This window comes from Osmia bicornis, chromosome 12, assembly GCF_907164935.1.
Source record: "Osmia bicornis bicornis chromosome 12, iOsmBic2.1, whole genome shotgun sequence".
NCBI classification, from domain to species: Eukaryota; Metazoa; Arthropoda; class Insecta; order Hymenoptera; family Megachilidae; genus Osmia; species Osmia bicornis.
This window is the reverse complement of record NC_060227.1, coordinates 3,588,879-3,609,931: the sequence shown is the minus strand read 5'-3', so window position 1 is coordinate 3,609,931 and position 21,053 is coordinate 3,588,879. Positions and strand designations below refer to the sequence as shown.

At 34.4% G+C, this 21,053-nt stretch overlaps 1 protein-coding gene across 6 annotated transcripts in view; it reads right to left on the bottom strand.

Annotated features, from left to right (window-relative positions):
* The window catches only part of LOC114871424 (protein sickie), a 189,413-nt gene that overhangs the window by 82,549 nt on the left and 85,811 nt on the right, over positions 1–21,053 (bottom strand). For all 6 annotated transcript variants that reach the window (XR_003788574.2, XM_029177284.2, XM_029177281.2 and 3 more), the window contains one exon: positions 11,935–12,095. Coding sequence is in view for 5 of the 6 variants with exons in the window: in XM_029177284.2 (XP_029033117.1) it covers positions 11,935–12,095 (161 nt within the window). In the remaining variant the exon portion in view is untranslated. The remainder of the gene's footprint in view (positions 1–11,934; positions 12,096–21,053) is intronic.

The window sequence follows — 21,053 nt, the reverse complement described above, 5'->3', positions numbered from 1 at the left end:
GAATACTCTAATAATTTATTACTCTAAGACTATAAGATTCTAAAACTCTAAAATTCTCAAATTCTAAAACTCTGAAATTCTTAAAATTCCCAGATTCTCAAAATTCTAAAATTTCCAAGTTCTCAAATTCTAATATTTTAATAACCTGAGATTCTGAGATTCTGAAATTTTGAGATATTAGAATCCCAAGATTCTCTCATAAGGCAAAATAAACACCAAACACCATTAATAAAGCTAAAACGCTTATTTCCTAACAATTTTGTAAATTTTCTGACTTTTAAAATGCAGATAAATCAACAATAACTGGTGATGTTCAAAGCTTCAAACAATATTCCTCAAACCGAAAATGGAACATAATTAAAAGCACATCGAGATGTGAATTTAATTAACATTCCCAGAGACTCTTGCTGCAAGCGCAACTTTCAACCACGACAACAATAATATTATTGAAGGTAAAGTTGAACGTACACGTATTCAGAGTGGCGAAAAAGTTTGCGGAAACATGGAGCGTAGAAGCGAGACGAACAATTCTATTCACCCTCGTGAAATCGAGTTTGTTATCCGATGAAAGAGAACGCGCATCGCGGAACACGACACCTTTTCCTATCGGTTCCCTTTGAATAGCACCTGATTTTTATTTCCGACATTTCATTCGAAACGTCGCGTTGCCGGACGTATTGTATACGAGAAATTCTCGTGGATGCAACAAATAAATATTCGCACGTGTTGCTACGATCGAACACGAATCCTTTGCTAACCCCTCAGCTAGACAAGAGCTTTGTGCTCGATAAAAATTCAGAAAAAGGTTTCAAAGCGGAAAGATAAAATTCATGGTAAAGTGAAATTTCACGGTTACTTCTGCTGCTACGTTTCGTGATTAAATTATATGCGTTGAAAAAGTGGTCTTCCCTCGGTCAGCTGAATTTTCACCGTAAAATAGCAGAGTGGTTTTTGATATTAACGAATGAGAGAGGATTTCAAGAGATAAAGAATTCAAAAAAAAGGAATGGAAAAAGAGCTCTTCACTCATATTTTGTACATTTATGAAACAAGATAATGAAGATTCATTTAGTTAATAGTAAAATCAGAATTTAATTTTCTTTACCTTCTTAAATCACCATAAGGGGAAATCTTGTTTGTTACGAATTATAATTGAAGATTCAACTTCTTATTTCGTTCCATGAAAAATTTCGCAAAATCGAAAAAACCGAACACCGTTGATTAAAATAATTAAAATTTCTTATGCTATAATTGCATTATTATTTTACCTAAATAAAAAGAATGTTTCAACTTAAAAAATGTTGAGCGTACAAATTAATTTGATGCTTCTGGTATTACGCTTTTTAAACCCTCGGGGTTGGCGGACCATGGAGAGAGTCACAATTATAATTTAATTTTATATTTCTAATACATGATACTCTTTCATTTGAAAATTATACATTTAACTTTATGTTAATATTATTCCATATATTGAAGGTGGGTCGCACGATTGACCCAGGGTTCAAGGGTTAATTACTATTTCAAATATAATTAAATTGTACACCTAATATTATACGATCCTCAAGATATTAATAAGGAAATTTATACATACCCTAATCTAATTAGAATATCCCAACACACGTCCGCAAAGTGTTAATTCCGGCGTGTTGTCGCGAGCTGCACCAGCGTTAAACTGATTTCCGCTTCTGACGTTTCATTTGCCCTCGAACCCTCGCGACAGTTCCGATTCGCGGCGCGTCTTTGTCCGGATGCAATAAATGCACGCGGGATTGCATACCGCGTCGCGTCGTCTCGAAGGGTGCAAGGATCAGCAGAGTTTATACAAATACGAACGCCCTTGTACAGGTGTAAATCTATACATACGCGGTAGAGAGGCGCGAATTGAGGGTGAAATAAAAATGACAGTATGGAAAGAAGCGTTGGAAAAATTTATACTGCACGAATCCCTTAACGTAGTGGGATGATAAGGAATTAAGAAAAAAATATATTTTCTGCTTTTGTGTATGGGAAAATTAGGAAGAGTTTTGTTGATTTCGAATTTGTTTAAAAAATATAACATTTTGAATTTTGCAATCTGCCTATTTTTATGTTGGGAACTATTCTTCAAATAAAATTTAACGTTTTTTTTATTTTAATCTAGAATAATTGATCTAATACTTTGAATTAATTATTGATATTTTTTTTGTATATTTTAAAAATTAATTTTTGTGACATTGAAAATTATAAACAAAATTCTATTTCATGAAACACATCTAGAACCGAATGCCTTCAGAAGACTGTAAAGCTTACAGAAAGGTATCTCTGTTATCTCGTTAGTATGAAATTTCAAAATCGCAATTCGCAGCAGCATAGTAGAATTTTTTGAAATGATATTCGACAATACGGGCTCGTGAGACGAACACCCATCAGGACTTGGCAACGATAAAAAATGGAAGAGTCTGTTTGCATAACAAACGACCCGCAGGGGGCTAGCGTGTCGATTATTGCAAAGGGCTGTTAGCAAAGGGAGCGAAATCTGCGTCAGCAGAAAGACCCATGCATGCATTACCACTGGGAAAACTCATGCTTATTCAAACAACAAACTGTTAAACGTAGGAATGAAAAATAATATTGAATCTTTAACAAATATATCTTTACCATTGTTCATTCCAACAAAGAACCATCCTTTTTATAACGCACGCTTTTTATTTTTTTTAATGATAATTTGTCTCTTTTTGAATAACTGTTACATAAAAATTATCATAAAAAGAAAAAAAAATTATTGGGAACCAAGGATTTGAACCGAGGACCTTCAGATTGCGAGTCATGCATCCCCTCCGTGGTTAAACACATGACTCGCAATCTAAAAGTCGCGGGTTCAAATCCTTGGTTCCCATTTCTTTTTTTTTTTTTTTTTTTTAATGATAATTATGTGACAAATTATCATTAAAAAAAAAAAGAATGTTGGGAACCAAGGATTTGAACCGTGGATCTCTAGATTGCGAGTTGTATGTGTGAGTTTGTCATACTTCGGAATGTAAGGGGTAACTAACTGTAATTATTAATATCTTTTAAACAATTAGCCGTCTGCCCCCAAAACGGGGTATAGGCGTGTTCAGCTCGACGAGCTCTACAAGCTGGCAAAGTTTCATTAATAAGTGAATGTAACACTTGGGTAGTTCCCCTTGTCAGACCATGGAGAGAGTCACAATTTTAATCTACTTTAGTATTTCATTTTTAAAATTTTAAACTTTTTCTTAACTTTAGATTAATATCCTTGTAGATATTTTGCAAGTTTGGGTCACGATTGACCCACTCTCGGTTGTTCAATCTTCTCATTAAATTGCTTCAGAAATACTTGGTACCTGCTTGAAAGCCAAATTTCACGTTGTGTAAACATCATTAGAACGCTTTGCTATTTTAGTCAGCGGTTCGTTCCTTCAATTTACTTCCACTTTATTATCTCCGTGCCAATTGCTCGTAAATCCCATAATTTCACGTTCGTATTATCTTGAACGCGTACAGTGCGGTATGCAGGTATATAAATGTGGTGAATAGACAGGGCGAGTACAATGCATACGCTTGAGACGAAACCAGGCATAATGTATTATAGAGGAGACCCTATTATAGAGAAGATGGACGGACGAAGCGGATGAGAAATGAAGTGGTACAAGTTCTAAGTGAATAGCGCCCGCACCGCGATCGCACCGAGGGGTCTTTATTTTCTTGGATGGTCCGCGAGAGTAGCTGACAATAAAAATTTGTCGGTCGCTATTCTTCAATTACCCAGCTCCAGCTACGGATATCCATTATAGATACTTTCTTTCAAGCTATCAAATATAATTTCAGTATAAAATATCTTATAATTTATTCTTTCTTATAAATTTTAAGTTAAGCTTCTTACGTTAAATAAGAAATTGTATTTTGTTACTCTCATTAAAGTTGAGAATATCAATTATAATTAGTGTATCATCGAAATTAACCCTTAATCAGTGGAGCCTCAGTGAATCGTGACATACGATATAAGGATATTAACCTGAAGTCAAATGTTTGATTTTTAAACGAAAAAGTTTCACAGTACAGTATAAAATTTAGGAAATGAAAATTTTTAGATCCTAGGAAGGAATATAAAACTGGAAGGCCACTTTCCTCTATACCTTATCTTACAAATGAAATAGTGAAATCCAATTTTCTCTAAAACAAAATTTCTTATGAAAGCACTGAATTTTCTGTTTATTTTCATATGTAAAATTAACCTCTGCCACATCCTGTACGCGGCTCAAACAATATGACTAACAAAAATGTTAACGGTGTCCAAAGGTTAATTCAATGCTGTGAACACTGAATACTAACTAAATTAAATTAATCTGCGTTACTTCTTGAACGCCCTGCCACTTCGAACTCCTGAGAATGCAACGAATGAATGAAAATATAATCCCACGAACATACCGATAGAAATGCCAAGTGTAACTGCAACTATTTTGTATGCGAACTTGTAACGGTTTACTGATATTAAATAAGAAATCACGAGAAGAATCACTGCACGATGAAAAAAGGAGTAAACTATTGCCAGCATGCAAGGAGATCTCGCGATAAGAAAATGCGTTCCTCACGCGGTAGAAACGGCCAATATCCTCGCCATATTTCATGAAAAATCGCGATTAACTGCGACAAGGCTGAACAGTGGAAAAAAATCCGTAGGTGAAAGGATACAATGAACTCAGGTAACGTATTTATATGCACGGACGTGATATATAGGAAGAGCTGTGGCAACCAATCTATGCTAAAAGTGTAATTCAATTTGTGTTAATTAATTAACAGTACTGCAAATGGTGTGAAAATTTTAATAACTCTGAGAAACTTATTCTTGTATTCTAAAGTGTAAGTGTGAAAAACGTATTACACAAGAGATACTAACTGTAAGTCTAGATACTACTTTATTTTTTAAAGTATCGAAGACATAAAAATTACATTCTGCAAGTAGGATTCATTTTTCTTGCATTATTATTTAGCAAAATATGAAGGTCAAATATAATTGTTTAAATGGAACTATGTGATTATTCTTCACATTATTTGGTGATGCTTTTAAAATTATCATAATATTATCAATGAAAATATTATAAAATATGAATACAGTGAAGAATAATAATTATTCCGTAATTTTCTAAGGTAAAAAAGGGATATGATGGACTGGTGTACGGGTTAAAGATCGTTTGCATGGGATCATACGGTATCGTGATGCATGTACCGTATCATGGGAAGGATAAAACGGTTCACTCAAGAGCAAAGGAGCGTGAAACAAAGACAGTTACTTGCTTCCTGAGGGAAGAAAGGAAGGCGAAAGATCGAAGACCTGGCTTTCGTAAAGAAACCGTGCTAATTATAAGCACAAGCTTTTCCACGGTTTAAACCTTGTTATTTATACGTTTTGAATCACCCTATGAAACACCAAGGATAGGAACCATTCCTTTTTTCTTCCTTTGAATTAAATCACAACAGATGGTGGAATATTTTTGTAGATTTAAAAATTGTAAGAAATTTTTCAGTAATAACATAATTTAACTTAAAATTTACTAAATAAAACTTCCCTCCCATCGAAAGCTTGGGAGCTTGAAAAATTGTTCGTCCTTACAGCTCCGTCCGCGGCGATATAACAAGAGTTTACTGTAAGTCAATTATAGAATAATAGAGAAAACATTTTTTTCAAAAGATAATACTGCATTATTTATTTTACAAATATAAAAAAAGAAGGGGTTAACGAACACAAAGGAGTTCTCGTGATGATTAAAAAACTTGGTCACGAACCTGACACCATTTCACCCCCTATTCGAACGGTATGGTATTATCGAGGGGGCAATTCCTGAAACCTGTGCCGAACCGGTACACACACGAGCATATAGGTATAGTATTTTTAACTGGAACGAGCAAGGGAGATGTAAAAGAGAAAGAGTAAGATTTAAGGGTCTTGAAGCATCCAGTCAGTAGTTCTCTGTTTGGAAGAGTGTAGGCTCGAGAGCAAGGTGAGCTGTACGACAAATATTTTCTTTTTTCGAGCGCATAATGCACCTACAACAAGGTACATACAGTTTACCGCGTAGACGGAAGTAGGAGAAAGAGAATGAAGAATGAAACGGGGAAACAAGAGAGAGAAATATTAATGAACTTTTGAATAATGCAAACAGATTCGCCAATGAAAAAGCAAAATGTACCTTTCAATGTCGTGGCTTGTTCAAAGAGTTTTTCGGTTCTAAAAAATATTACAAGTTAGTTTCAGCGCACTATGTAAAATTAGATATAAATAATTCTTTTTGCAGTTTAATTATTTAAAATTAGATTTTATATTATTTCTTCTATTGATCAAATTTAAGTTTTATCTCTCATTGGTAAGTAAAACAAAAATAATAATTCTACTAATTAAAATTGAATTCAATATTATATTTTTCATGGACCAAATTTAAATTTTGTTTACTGATGTTGGCAATTCCTTAATTATTTTAAGCGATAAACCATCATTTTTCCAATATTTTTTTAAACAAATTGCAGATTTATTTTTAAATGTAATTATAATATTAAAAAATATATTTACGTAATAATAACTCTCGAACCACAATTTTAATTATTATTTTCTAAATGTTTCACTGTTTCATTAAAAAATTATTCTTGCAATATATAAAACTCTTTCGTTTAAAAATAACAAATTTAACTTCAGGTTAATATTCTTCAAGAAATAATCATACCAAGTTAATTTCATAAATTATGGTATTTGATAATAATGAATCGGAAGTTCTATAAAATCCAAAAACTATTTTCTCCAAGTGCACGTTATTACTTGTATAATTTTCATGGAAAATAAATTGAGAACCGCTGGAAGCTCGGGTGCTTCGGGGTTAAAGACCGGGTGCAAGTCTTACGTGTACTCCGTGACTTCAATTTTCTCTCGTTGTCTTTCTCGGCGCATCTCTCCTGTTTCCTTTCTTCTTCTTTCACCGATCTTTCTACCATCATTTCTTCCTTCACGACCATCCCTCAATCCCTTCGTCTTTATCTCTTTCTCAACGCGTTACGAACGAAAAAGACAGTGTTCATATCTGCGCTGACGAATGCGGCAAAGGGTTCTTTACCGCCTGTTTCCTTCTTTTTTACTTCCTCTTTTTGCTTGCCGAAGATGTCTCTTTGGAAGATTCCCGCAGGATTACAGGGCTTATGCTAAGCTCGAGCCCGGCTAGGGATTCGTTTGCTGGTAAAAACGATTCACCCTAGCGTAATTCCATCGTAATTGAAACAAATATCCACGTGTGTGCACTTTTCATTTATTTCTATCTTGATTCTGATTCATTCGTGTGATGCATTTGAGTAATTTTCGTTATATTGCCATATGAGCGATTTGATTTTCGCACAGATTTTCAAGAACGCTAATACTACTCTTCTATTATCATAGTTTACGAAAATCATACAATTTTATCTCATTTTTCTCTTCCAATTTAAAGTTTGGAAGCTTAAAAATTTTCCACCCCTATCGTCCCGTCCGCGGCAATATAACGAGAGTCTACTGTATAAGGGTGATGCATATTTGATGAAAATCTGACATAGTTTGATATAATTTAGTAATTAGAAGTTGAAAATTTTATGAAAATGGTGTCAAACCCATCAAAATATTTCACTTTGTTACACATGTGTACCTTAATAAACATTTGTTTATTAAGAAGCTGTAGTTACTTTATAGCAACGTTGCTTAATTATAACCGGATAAATTAGGAGAGAAGATATACGCGTGTTCCGCCCGTTGACAACTGCAGACACGTTTTCGTTTCTTCCCTTTCCAGCTGAGTTCTTATGAGATTCCTTAGGGATTAGCTGTCACGGGATGAGATCACACCATACCGGAAGATCGTACAATGATCTTTCCTCTATCTTGTGGTGCTCTAATTCACTTGTTTTATCAATATAAACATTCAATTTCCAAATATATTTCCTTTATAAGAATTCAATAAAATGAAGATTCTAATAACGATTCAAACGAGATATTTCTTGCGGGTCGCGTTTAAATAGCAATAAATTCTCGCGCGAAATAAGGAAAATTAAGAACATTTTTCGTGGCAAACAGGAGTAACAGCTGCAGGATTGGCTACCCTAGGAAAGACGGAAGAGGGTTACAAGAGATGTTGGTGGGGTTCCGGTGCTCGGATACAGAACCGCCATAAAATTTATCGAGCTTTTCAGGGTGGTGGAAGTTAAGCTGTCATTGCACGCGACTGCGCGACCGAAACTCCTCTCTTTATGAAAACGATGAATTCTAGGGAAAGATTTCCCGATGGGGCTTTGCTGCATAATTCGCTCCTAATTCAAACGAACGCACGGACAGTGAATTGATTCGCAATTGGACCAAATGGTAACTAAATGCTTTACATTCATTGATCAACCCTAACGGAGAATATTTATGTCAGAGCTACAAAAGAATTTCAGAATATTTACTAAATAACAAAAGTACAAAATTATTTACTATCTGGAATTTTGGAAAATGCATTTTTGAATAATATAAATAATTTTCCATGAAAGTCAAATACTGCGATAAACTTTACTTGATTGATAGTAAGAGGCTTCTAATTTATGAAATAGCCGGGTACCCGGGTTATCTGTGAAATACCCGAGTAACAAAAATGATCCAGGTACGCAGATTTGAGATGTCTGAGTAAAGAAAAATTACCCGAGTACCCAGGTTACTCGTGAGATACTCGGGTAGATAAAAATTACCTAGATACTCGACTATCTCGAGTATCCCTAACTAGTATACTCAAATTTTTCAAATTTCCTTTAAAAAGAAGTTTGCCATGGTGTGTTACAATTGTCAAATTGGAATCTGCCACTTGTAACAGTATTTTCATATTCATAGCGTAAAATAACGGTGGGTCGTTTTATCATCCAAGACATGCATTACCCCGGTAAAGTTTTCACATTCCAGAAATCCTTTTATCTACGTACAAACATCATCCCAGAAGCCCATAAATCAGAACCATGACCTAGTCAGCGTAGCATGTCGCCTAGACCGTCTACTGAACGACGAGAAAAAAGGAAGAGAAAAATGTCACGAAGGACTCCTAAAATAATATCGTAAACCACGAAACGACGGCACGTCTTGTCTACGCACGTCCACCCGCTTCATACGTGCCCGTACATATATTATGAACAAGTTATACGACGTGGAAGTCTATTTCGAACTGAAACACATTCTGTATCCAGCCGCTCGCAACACGCTGGCTTTGATACAACCACGATATATAACTCTGCATCCCCCATGGTACATTGCAGTGCTTCTCAACCGTGTAAACAACGCAGGGTGGTAAGTAAACCTGTACCCCGTAAAAATGTTTCATCCTTGAAAATTTGTTTTCCGTTAAACAACGAAAGCTTTTACGTCGAAAAAAAGGAGGGAACATATTTTGGGATGAATGGGGATGTTTTTATTTTCGTTGAAGCAACGAGTCTTTTCGTATTGATTTGACAATCGGATGAAATTTTGTACAGTTTAGGATAAGAATTAAATTTGAGAACCATTTAAGAGAAGCAAGGTAGATTTACTTGACATGGGGAGGCACTAGATGTACCATATTGATGATATTCTAATCATTTATGCCTTTATTAGAAATGAATTCTTAGCTATTAGATTTGGTATTTCTAGAGGTAAGGGTTCAATCGTTTCAGAGGATGGTCGTATATAACGTTTCTTATTCGAAGAACAGATTAACGACGTCTCTTGGAAGACATTTATTTCCAGCCTTTGCAGGGGTAATATTTATGCTCGTGTTGATGAATGACTAATAAACACTTCGTAGTGTCGTTCCTATTTAGGTACCTCAAAAGCAGCAGCTGAATTTATTACCGACAATTCATTTTCATAGAAATAAACACAACCATAATATTAAAATTAAATTAGGATAAAATTAGGATAGAATTAAAATTCCTTTAGGATACTCAAAATTTTCATACCCTGTACAATATACAAAGATCAAATAATTATTATTAACCCTCGGATGGCGGACCATGGAGAGAGCCACAATTTTAATATAATTTTGATAATATCCTCGTAACCATAACAGATGAATTAAATTCATAGATACAAAAATCAGAACACCAGTTTAACCCAGTGATACGTTTTCTAAAGAAAAGGGGAACCGGTCCTCTTTCACTTTCATTCGAACTACGATTGATCTGTATCGATTGAGAACCTCTGTGAATCGGCGTGCACATCTGGCCGTGGCTGCCCTGGAAACGTGGGAGTCGAGAGTAAAGTATAAACTATGGGGTGCCACCCCATCTCATAGCTACCCCCTCGACCACCATGGATGTAGGTAATTATGGTCGATGTGTGTCTGTGCGCGCACAAGCATTATCGGCGTTTCGCGACACATACGTGAAGATTCAAAATAGGGGCCTCCTGGATAAAACAGGGACGGGATGTACCCATACGGAACTAGATAAACACTGACGATGGGTGCAGACAATGCATCCATATAAAAAATAAAGAAAGAAATCTGTAAAAATTGAATTACGAGCTATGATGGTCCTGCACATTCCCTATGATTATAGGGTAGTGATTTGTACTTAAAAATTTTATCAAACAATTGCTCGAAGCAAAGAGAAAATTTTATAGGGATAGTGGTGGAATGAAGTAAAAAATGAAATTAGAAAAATAAAAGATAAAAGAATAATGCTCCAGCATACAAGCAAGAAAAGTAAGGGGATGAAGAGAGGAAGGTCGATGTTCGCACAAGAGAGGCCATATATTTTAAAAGGGACACAGGGTCGCGTAACCCCATGGAAGCTAGTTTCCACGGTGGTCCAGATCTCTCGCGGCAACCAGAAATGCGCAAAGGGTTGCTAAAAGCCATTCAGAGGACTAATGGCTAATGGGGCGTTCTTAACGCAGTACCGAATCTACTATCCTCCTCGTATAGCTTTGCGTCTTAAACAGCGAGCTTCCTACCAAGAAGTTCATCCACCTGGATTTAATTTTAAAATACCGTCACAGAAACGTATTATTAATGGTAGATGCAATTGCAAAATTCTGCGAGATAATAAAAAATTTTCCATGAACCCTTAAACAGCGGAGCCTGGGCCAATGGTGTTACAAATTTACATTAATTAAATGCTTTGCATTTCACTGTATTGAAAAATATAACTGATAAAAAATTTTAATTTATATTTCAATTGAAAAAGATTTTAAAAAATTAATTCTAAAATATAAATAATAATATCTATGCCAAAATTGATTTTTTATTTATTAATAACCAATTCCTGATATCTGGTGTGTGTTATGGGGTGCAATAGGGTTAATATTGCATCTTTTTTTTTATTGAAACGAAGAAATTAACGAGTACTTATGATGTGAAAAAAGAGAGATAGTGGCAAAATCGATCAGGAGAGAAATCACAAAGGAAGAGCGTGAAACATTGCAGAGGGGAAACTGACGCTTGCGTGGAGGGAATGAAAGCAAATGTCAGAAACAGATAGACTGCAGGCACTAAAAGATCATGCCTGAATATTACTTCGTGGTTGCTGTTCAGCCTACCCACTCGCTAATGACTTTCCATTAAAAGCAGTTCCTGCAAAGGAAAGGGGGAGAAACTGGAAAAAATAATCGAATTTCTTTCTACACTCCCTTTTTTCCCCCATACATTTCTTCACTTTTCATTTCCCTCCCTATTTATTTTTTCACATTATGTTGAACACTCCTGCTATCATTATCACCGATTCCTTTCGCGTCTTTCATCTATTTTTTGAAATCAGAAATATACAACATTGCTCGTTTTTATCGACTGACTCTTTTATAATAAAGTAGAAATTTTTTTTACGGCATTAATTTGATTATTATAATATTTTAATGTTCTTAATAAATCCTATAATTGATCGATACTTCCACAGACGTTGAATAGAAGGAAAATTATGTGAAAAACTTACCAAGCTGTGACTGATGCGTGGGCGTCGGAGCTGGTCTAACTTTATCCGGAGGGCACCTTCTGGTGGCAGCTACGGTGGCAGGTAAGGGTATACTCGTCCCACCCCCTGGACCACTACCTGCACCACCGACAGCCGATTGCTTATTGTACGGAGACGGCAATCTGGAACAAAAGAGATCAATTTAGAGAGAAACGTCCCAATAGAGTCGTTACTGTTATTCAGACCGAAATCCTTCCACTCCTCGTTTTAGAAGAAATTCAAGCTACTATACTTCTCAGACGATTGCAATTTTCTTTCTTTTGAAATAAAACCTGTTTTAAAGTAGAAGTACCATTATCGATATATTGATAATATTCTCAGGACCGGGATTAAGATTTATGGAACTCGGGGGTATCAAACCTTTAAAGGGCCTACTGGCTGATAAACTTGATTAAAAAATTGAAATTCATTCTAAGTAAAATTAAATAATATTTATTTGCAAAGAAAAAGTGTAGGAGTAAAAACAAGTTTCATTCAATATCTTTTGACATAGTAAATGGAAGGCTTAGAAGGGGGCCTCGGGGCTGCAACCCCCCTTAATCCGACGATAAATATTGTTAACCCTCGGATGGTGAATCATGGAGAGAATCATAACTGAGGTAGAATGTAAACGTTATTTTATCAATAAATTTCTTCTTATTTTTATAATTGTGGATCTTGCAGTAAGAGATGTTCTCTTAATTATGCAAAATTTGAAAAATCAATAAATTATACTTATTAGGTGAAAATATAGGTATTCTTCAACTAGCATTAAAATAATATCAATAATATATTTTGTAAATATTAATTTCTAATTTAGATACTTAAAGTTGGTAAAATTGGAGCAATCCCTTAGAAGTAATCCCTTTAGCAAAATATGAATGAAAATCATTTGAATCGTTAAACGTAGAAATGATCGGTGTTGGAGCAATAATTATTCTCCGGTCACGGCCATTGACCGTGGGTGTTATTGTTCCACGATTGCAACGAACCTCTCCTTCCAAGAACTGTTTGCTTTTGAAACGCCATACTGGTGTTTATAGATTTTGGACGTGCAGTCTAAATCAAATGGAAAGCCACGCGTAGCGTAACGAGCCGATGAAATTTCACGCCGCTGACTCGAAACGGAAACACAGATTGAAATCTAGTAATTACAGTACTTAATTACTCTTTGTAGTTGCTGAATAATCTAAACTGCATCGCGTCGAGGAATAAATACGTGTACTTAACCCTCTCGCACTTTCATTAATCATATATGAGTGGCAGTATAATTAATTTATTAATTTTATGTAGATTGGTCATTAATTAACTCATAATCCTATCTTCAATTGTTTGAATTGTTTCTTCATTTTTACAAGGTTTCGTTAAATATAACTGTAGTTTATCTTTTCTTCAATATAATTATATTGTTATATTAATATTAGGTGTACAAATTAATTCTGTGCCTTTTCTTCCTTTTAATTGAAGATTTATTTTTAAAAAATCATGGTAATTCCAATTATTATCATGATATTCTCACGGAACTTTTCAAATACCTAGAAGCACGGTAGTATAAAATATTAAATTGAAATTGGAGCTCTCTCCATGGTCCGCCGTTATATTTCCATAATGTCATGTTTTATCATTCTCATAATTCGAAAATACACACACTTTTTAACAGCTTCCTTGATTGTATCCCTTTATGAAAGGGTTAAGACAATTTGCTTTGCATATCAAGCACGATTACTGAAATTCTTCAGGATCTCCGGTGCAGTTTCGCGAAGCGTACAGAAGCGTGCCAAAAACGTGTGCTTCCGCTCGAAAAGGATAGTGAAGAGGGGTGGGTGTATGTAGCAGGGTAACGCGGGGTAAAAAAGGAAAGAAATTTCACGAAGGCGTTGACGTTGCCCAAAGAAAACACGCTGGTAAACGAGAACACGAACGAGGGAGAGATACTCGTTGGTGGTCGTTTCGTGCTTCGCGCGACACACCGATCCCTTTTACCAAATTCTTCGCCTTTTCTTTTTCAGTAGAACCTTCCCTCGTTGAGAAGGGTGCCGTGAAATCGTCCCTTCTGAATCTGACAGTCGCATACAAAATTGATACAAACTTTGGTATGCAACGTTTCAAACATAACGAAATGAGTGATACCGTTTTCGTGTTCAGTACTTCAGATATGGAAGATGAATTGTTTCATATTGGAATAAAATTAACAAAAAATAAACAATTTGGTATTTCGGAATATATGTTTAAAGAAAAGAATTCAATCTAATTCTATTCCAAAATTAGAAAACAGAGATTAACTTTAATTTTTTAAATGAAATATTAAATTATTATAATGGCAATTACTACATAAACGTTTCGCTGATATTTTTAATACAATTTGGCTAATTCTGGGTTGCCAATTTAAAAAAATAAATAAATTAAGAGTTATATTTATTCAAACAAATATCCATCGATCGAAAAGTTCAAGAAAAGTAATTCGCTGTCGTAAAGAAAGAATCCTCCCGTGAGAGTGAAAACAGAACGAAAACACGAAAGAAAACGAGAAGAACAAAGTTGTCGGGGGTAAAACCCATGAGACACATGGCAGAAACATTCAAGAGAAACGAAGAAACGTGGAAGTTGTACGTTAAATATGCGGTTGCCTTGTACCAAGTTTACAACCCCGTTCTTGTGTCGCGGCCGAGTCACCAACCAAGGGTAAATATTTGACCGAAACGATGACGTGTAGGTACTCGAAAAAGTCCCTTTTTTTTTCTTCGATTCTCCTATACGCACCATTATTTAACCGAGTCTCGCATCCCCTTTGTTGACGAATCAACCGACGAAAGCGTGATCTTCTTGGAAAGTGGAGCTAACAGAATTTAGCTTCCCTTCTTGTTTCAGTATGTCTTATTCAAAAGAACATCAGGGGGATACGTAGAATTCGTTTTTGCTTTTGAAATTTAACAGAGGATAGAAATAATGCATGTATGATAATAATTTTACAGAATGTTTCAAACTTGCTTCAGAATATTTAACGTGAATTTTATATCTTAAGTGTTTTAATTAACCACAAAATATTTGGTATCTTGAAATAATTATATCAATAAAATTACAGAGTTTATATTTTTCAATTTTTTATGCTTTATAGCACAATCAATTTTTGAGAAGTATAAATATTTGATTCACAGAGTGTGTGAATTCTACTTTTATTTTTTCAAAACTAGATATGCATTTAAAAAAAAATAGAAGAAACAGAATTAATTTGTACACTAATAGTTTAAACTACAGATTTATTAAAAGATCTAAGCAACTATAGCTTCTTTAAAGATTTTATATCACCGACTAGAAATGTACAAAGCCTGTACTTTAATAGATTGATGTTCTACTAAATTCAACGATACATCAGAAACCCGAGCAAAGACCATGAGATATAAAGAAGGTTTTCAAATCATTCGTATTTCACACGAGAGAAATAGCGTTCGCTGGATATTTATGGACGTTTTTCCGTCGTGGAACCGTTCGATGTGTACCACCGTACGAGATTCGGAACGTGATATATCGACGGTAACCTGGTTCAATGAAAAAATTGCGATCCTTTCTACACGACAGTAGAGGAAAAAGCGTTTCAATCTCTACGAAACACAGCCACGATAGTACGTTTCACGAATATTTACGAGGGTAATATTGAAAATTAATGTCGTTGTTCCTATGTCTTTCCAAACAACTTCAGTTAATTTACAATAATAGATTTGGAATGTTGCTGCCATAAAGCACCGATTATTTTTCTCTAAATTGCAGTAGGAAATTCAATTATGTATAATAAAATTTTATTTTTCTATTCTGAATACGTTTTGAAATATTTAATGCTAAATTTTAAAAAAATTAATTAAAAGTAGCCGTCGTGTCATGACTTTAATTACAATATTTCTTCAAAGATACACTAAATTCCTACAATTTTTCTTGTCGAATACTATTATAATACATGAAATAAAATTAATAATTTTGTGTGCTTCAAAGGGAAACTAGCTCCCCTTAAAAATGAAATTTTCAGAATGGCTATTCGATACGATACAACCTAACAATTTTTAAGAATCCTCAAGTTTTCCCAAAGTTTCAGTAGACAGCGGGTGGATGCTCGAAATAGCAAGAGATGAGAAATTGGATATTGATCCTTGAGTGTCTCCTATCGGATATGGAAGCCAGAAGCTTGAGTAATTAACAGAAACCTCCTTTGCCATACCCGCCTATGCATGTATATACACCCACATATCAGCATTAATTGTCTTCGCGACGTGTCTATATCGCTTGAATGCATGCGACGCAATCAATGATGCATTGCTGCAGATGAAACTCTTGCTATGCGATCGATCATGTTGTGCACATAAAAAAAATGTATCTATTCGATAACAAGCTTTGCAATCAATAGCTTTCATTTAAGTATTTAATGATCCGATTGTTATTGACGGAGGATCAAGTGAAGTTTATTTGAATCGCGTGTTTTAGAAGGATAATTTTAAATAAAAAAAATCAACGCCACCAATTTTCCTGAACGAGAACTTGTCGAATAAACTAAACCCTCCATTTATCAAGCAATAAAGAATTCTTTTTGTATTCGTTAAGAAAACCTCTGCCATCGTCCGTTGAAAATTATACTCGTCTATAATTAACGAGTTAACGGCAATAAATGACAGGCTTCGACTACGAGGAAACGCGGGAAATTATAGTTTCACCTTAACGAGAGGAGAGTTCAACGAGTCGAAGAGTTCGTGAAAGCGCGAACGCACAGCTCATGATAGTTCTCTTGGTATCTTCGTGGCTGGATCTAATTGGTCAATGAATTCGAAAAATCGTGCACCCGGTAGTTTCGAAGCAATTAGAAGGAATGTCGTCGGGTGCCACGTTGTCGATAGGAATCTCGCGTTGCTTTTACCTGGCCAGGTCGAACCTAACGATGAGATTGATCTAATACCTTAAATGTCTGTTCACTCTCACGTTCAATTTCCTGTCCTATTACCTCTCGAACCAATGATTTTAAATGAACAAAATTTATAACAGATTTAAATATGACGTACTACTAAAAATTATCATTCTTTTAACTTTCATGAAAAACTACTTTATTAATTATTTTTATATAAGAAAATTATTAAAAGTTTCTGAAAATATAACGTTTAGAATGAAAAGGAATTTTTTAAGAAAAGAAATTTTCCTAAAAAAGTTTACAAAGGTACGCGTTCTTTTAGCCCTTCTGAACAGGCATACCATTTTAAACAAAATAATATAAACTTTCTAATATACATTAGAAACCTTAATTATGATGATATTAAAAAATAATATGATTTCTAATTATTAAATATTGTAAAATTTAGTATAAATCTAATAAATATGGATAATGAAGACCTTCTCCTTCCTAGGGGCACGGTGGGATCCCAGGACACCGTCATTTTTCCTGGGAAATTCTGATTTAATCGCGAGTGTACTTATCGTGCATATACTTTACATAAATTCGTTTTTGTGGTAAATTGTTCCATTCCTTTTCAATACATCCACACATTTTACTGCCATGACTTTATAGATACTGGTGCACAGACACTCATGCTCGTTATAAACTCTCCTCTCTCTAGCGCTTAATAGAGTATTATAGAGAACGGCTTACGTGCATAGTTTTGCACTCCGCATAGATAACCGTAGATAGAGGTGGGTCGGTCAAGCGATTCCAAAGACAGATTCTACTAATTGCCGTACTTTCGAGCTTACTTTAGACCCTTGAACCCTTGCGGTCCTCTGTACACTCTACCTCGACACTTTGCTGTTCAATATGTTCCATTTCAACCGGAATTGAATGCTGTGCCCTTTGAATTTAGGGAATTACTCGACACGAAATGTGCAACACGTAAGAAACTTATTGAATGATTAATAGATTGAATACCATGAAAGGTGATTATCGGCACCGCATAATGAAATAATTAATAAAATCAAATTGAAAAGATAATTTAAATTAAAATTCTTTGTAATTGCATTTATGACCAATTTTTGCACTAACAAAATTTTAATTTGACAGGCTAATATTACATAAACTTAATCATTTGTTTGAAAATTAATTAAAGATAATTTTTGTAAGACGTAGCTTTAAGAACAATTGCTACCGTACATTTCACAATATTATATTTCTCCAAGTATTTACAATTTACTAATAGATAAATATATATGAATTTAGTTTGATTTAAACTAACAAGCGAATCTGAAGTATTATAAAATCCCAATATCCTGAAGTAAATTCAATAGTGCATAAGTGAAGTGGTGGTTAATTGAAAATGTAAACGAAGTACTCGTAAAACGTGCTAGAAAAGCACGCATATAAATACAACGAACCGTTTCCATGTTGAAGTATAGTTAGCAAGCAGACTCGCTCGAATATTTCGCACGAATGAGTCTGACAATTTATCCGCGGTGCTAGGAGTAATTGCACGCCGAGCCAGTTCTTTGGAGGACCAGTTCTCAACGACAGAGAAAACCACCCGAGAGAAGGCAGACCTTTAGACAGACGATTTTTCAAGCCGAATAGAAACGATAATTTGCATACATGAACACTTTATTGCATCGTGAAGAGAAATTTCTTGATCGAAGAGAAACGATTATCTTTGCAATTTTATCCGTAGTCTGGAAAATTATCCGTTTGGATCAAGAAAGATCCAAACTTACAAAACATAAACTATGTATGGAAAGAATAATTTTTAAGGAACAGTGGAAAATTTAGTTGGAAATTAAATTAAAATTGTAGCTCTCTCAGAGTTGCACTAGTGTCACCCTTTCATCATCATAATCTATGAAAATGATACAGTTTTAGTTTCTCCCCATTTTAAATAAGAGCTTCGAAGTTCGTAATTGTATATTAATTTTGAAACAGAATATTCAGTATTATATTTAGTATTAGTAATAAAAAATTTCTGTTAATTTTATTTTACATTAGTATGAATATCTCCATAATCAAGATTCTGAGAATTTTCATACATTATTTAAATCTCTAATATTTTTTGCATGCTAGAACCAAACGTTAAACAAATATAAAAAGACAATTTACATAAAAATAATAAACCATCAAGGAATTTATTGCCATTTTGTACCCATGAAATTTTACAAAAATTTGGCCATATTTCTCCTTCAAAATTAAATATAAGTTATACATTTTTTGATATTTGATAACTGTGTATTGGTTCTGAGTCATTTCTTTTATTTTTTCTTTTTCCAGAAATAGACGTGTGAAAATTCAAAGCTAAAAATATAAAAAGTTATAAGAAAAGATATTCGATGAAAATCTTTCTCAAACAAATAAAAATGCTAATTCCTGCCCACTGTTTGAACAAACATATGCACAGCAACATTTATCTTGCTCTCTTTTCGGTTGCTTTCGAAAAAGGCAAATGTACACGAACGATGGACCAGCAAACAAAGTTTCTGCTCCAGGATTTGCATGAGAAAGCAGTGAAACAAAATACCTTAACATGGAAATCTGGTTAAGATGTTTCTCGAGAAAAATATTCGTTGACGTTTGGAAGAACCACGATGTTTCTTCGAAATGAAATTAGCATGAAAGAGGCAGAAGGATCCTTCAACCTTTGTCTTTATTTTCCTTTCTTATTCAATGGTATATATTCATCGTACTAATTTTGATAAAATGACTAGTAAGAAATTGAAAGTAATACAAATAAATAAAGAAAGAAAATATAATTTAATAAATTTTACTTAACTTTGGATATACTTCAAAAAATACAAGAACAAATATAAGTAAATTTTCATTTCTGTTTCAAATAGAATCTAAATAAAAAATCAAAGACTGTCACTGTTTATTTTATTTGTCTAAACATTTCAAGAATAAATAGCCTGTTCTATCTCCAAAAATCATCAGCCAAGAAGTTAAGAATAACAAGTAAACGTTTTCGAGTACCATCTGTTAGAATGATTCATCTAAAATTAGATAAACGCAAGGTGGATAGGGTTTAATGACGTGACATAAATTTAAACAAAGTGACGGTGTAATTAAGAAAATGATCGTGTAACGAGGGTGTTATAGTTGAATACTTCGCATGAATGGCTAATTCATTCGTGGTATTAGAAGATATTGTGTGTCATCCGTGGAGACGAGCCAAATCCACGGTTATTCCAAAAGGCAAAGGGGAACTCGTGAATCTTGTTACAGAGAATTATGTGTTATTTCAATTACGACAGATATTTGATGCGATTTTAATCGTGTGATTTATAAATTGAGACCAAAACTTGCAAACCATATATTTAATTAGTATGATAATAATTACACTTAATTAATATTCGAAGTATCATTTTTAAAGGAACCGTGTAAAATTTCAAAAATGAAATCCGAGGGTTAATCACTGTCGTAATTAAAAATTATTCTTCATTCTTACAATATTATCTACAAACGTAGTCCAATAATCTAACATTGCTAAATCATTAAAATCCAACTGGATTAGATTTTTCCAAAAATGTTCAACTTTCGAACCACTATTTGCTCTGATTAAACTGCATGACTGCAGAGTGCATGAAACATCCCTCGGTCTACCAACACATATTTTCTACGATCCGCGGGAGATCTCGTCGGGGAACACACACGTACGTGTTCGTGGCACTCGATAATTCACGCGAAGAGGGTCGATAATTAATTCGAGGTAGCACGATTACTCTGTTCGGGATCGAGCAGGCACCGACAGATTGCCGAGTGGCTGAAAGAGTCGAGGCACGAAGGAGAAAGCATCGAGCCGAGAAGTAGGAGCGGTTGCACGTTGTTCCAGTGCACGAGATAAATTTAGATAATCTCGTGAAAAAGGACGGTCTTGTACCAGGAAGGCCGACGCCAGTATTCCATGCGGACGATATTATTATCGTACACAAAACGTCGCTTATTATCCCCGCGTGGAAAACCGCGCAAGGACGCGAGACAAGCGTTTTATTATTTACCTTAAAATTAATGGCAAAAATATATATCTCATCAACCTAGAATACAAATATTATCTCAATATGAATCCCGATACTCGTAAAAAATTGATCACTTAAAAAAAAGTTAAGCGTTTTAACCCTTAAATAGTGAAATCAGGGTCAATCGAGACCCAACGTTTTAAAGATTC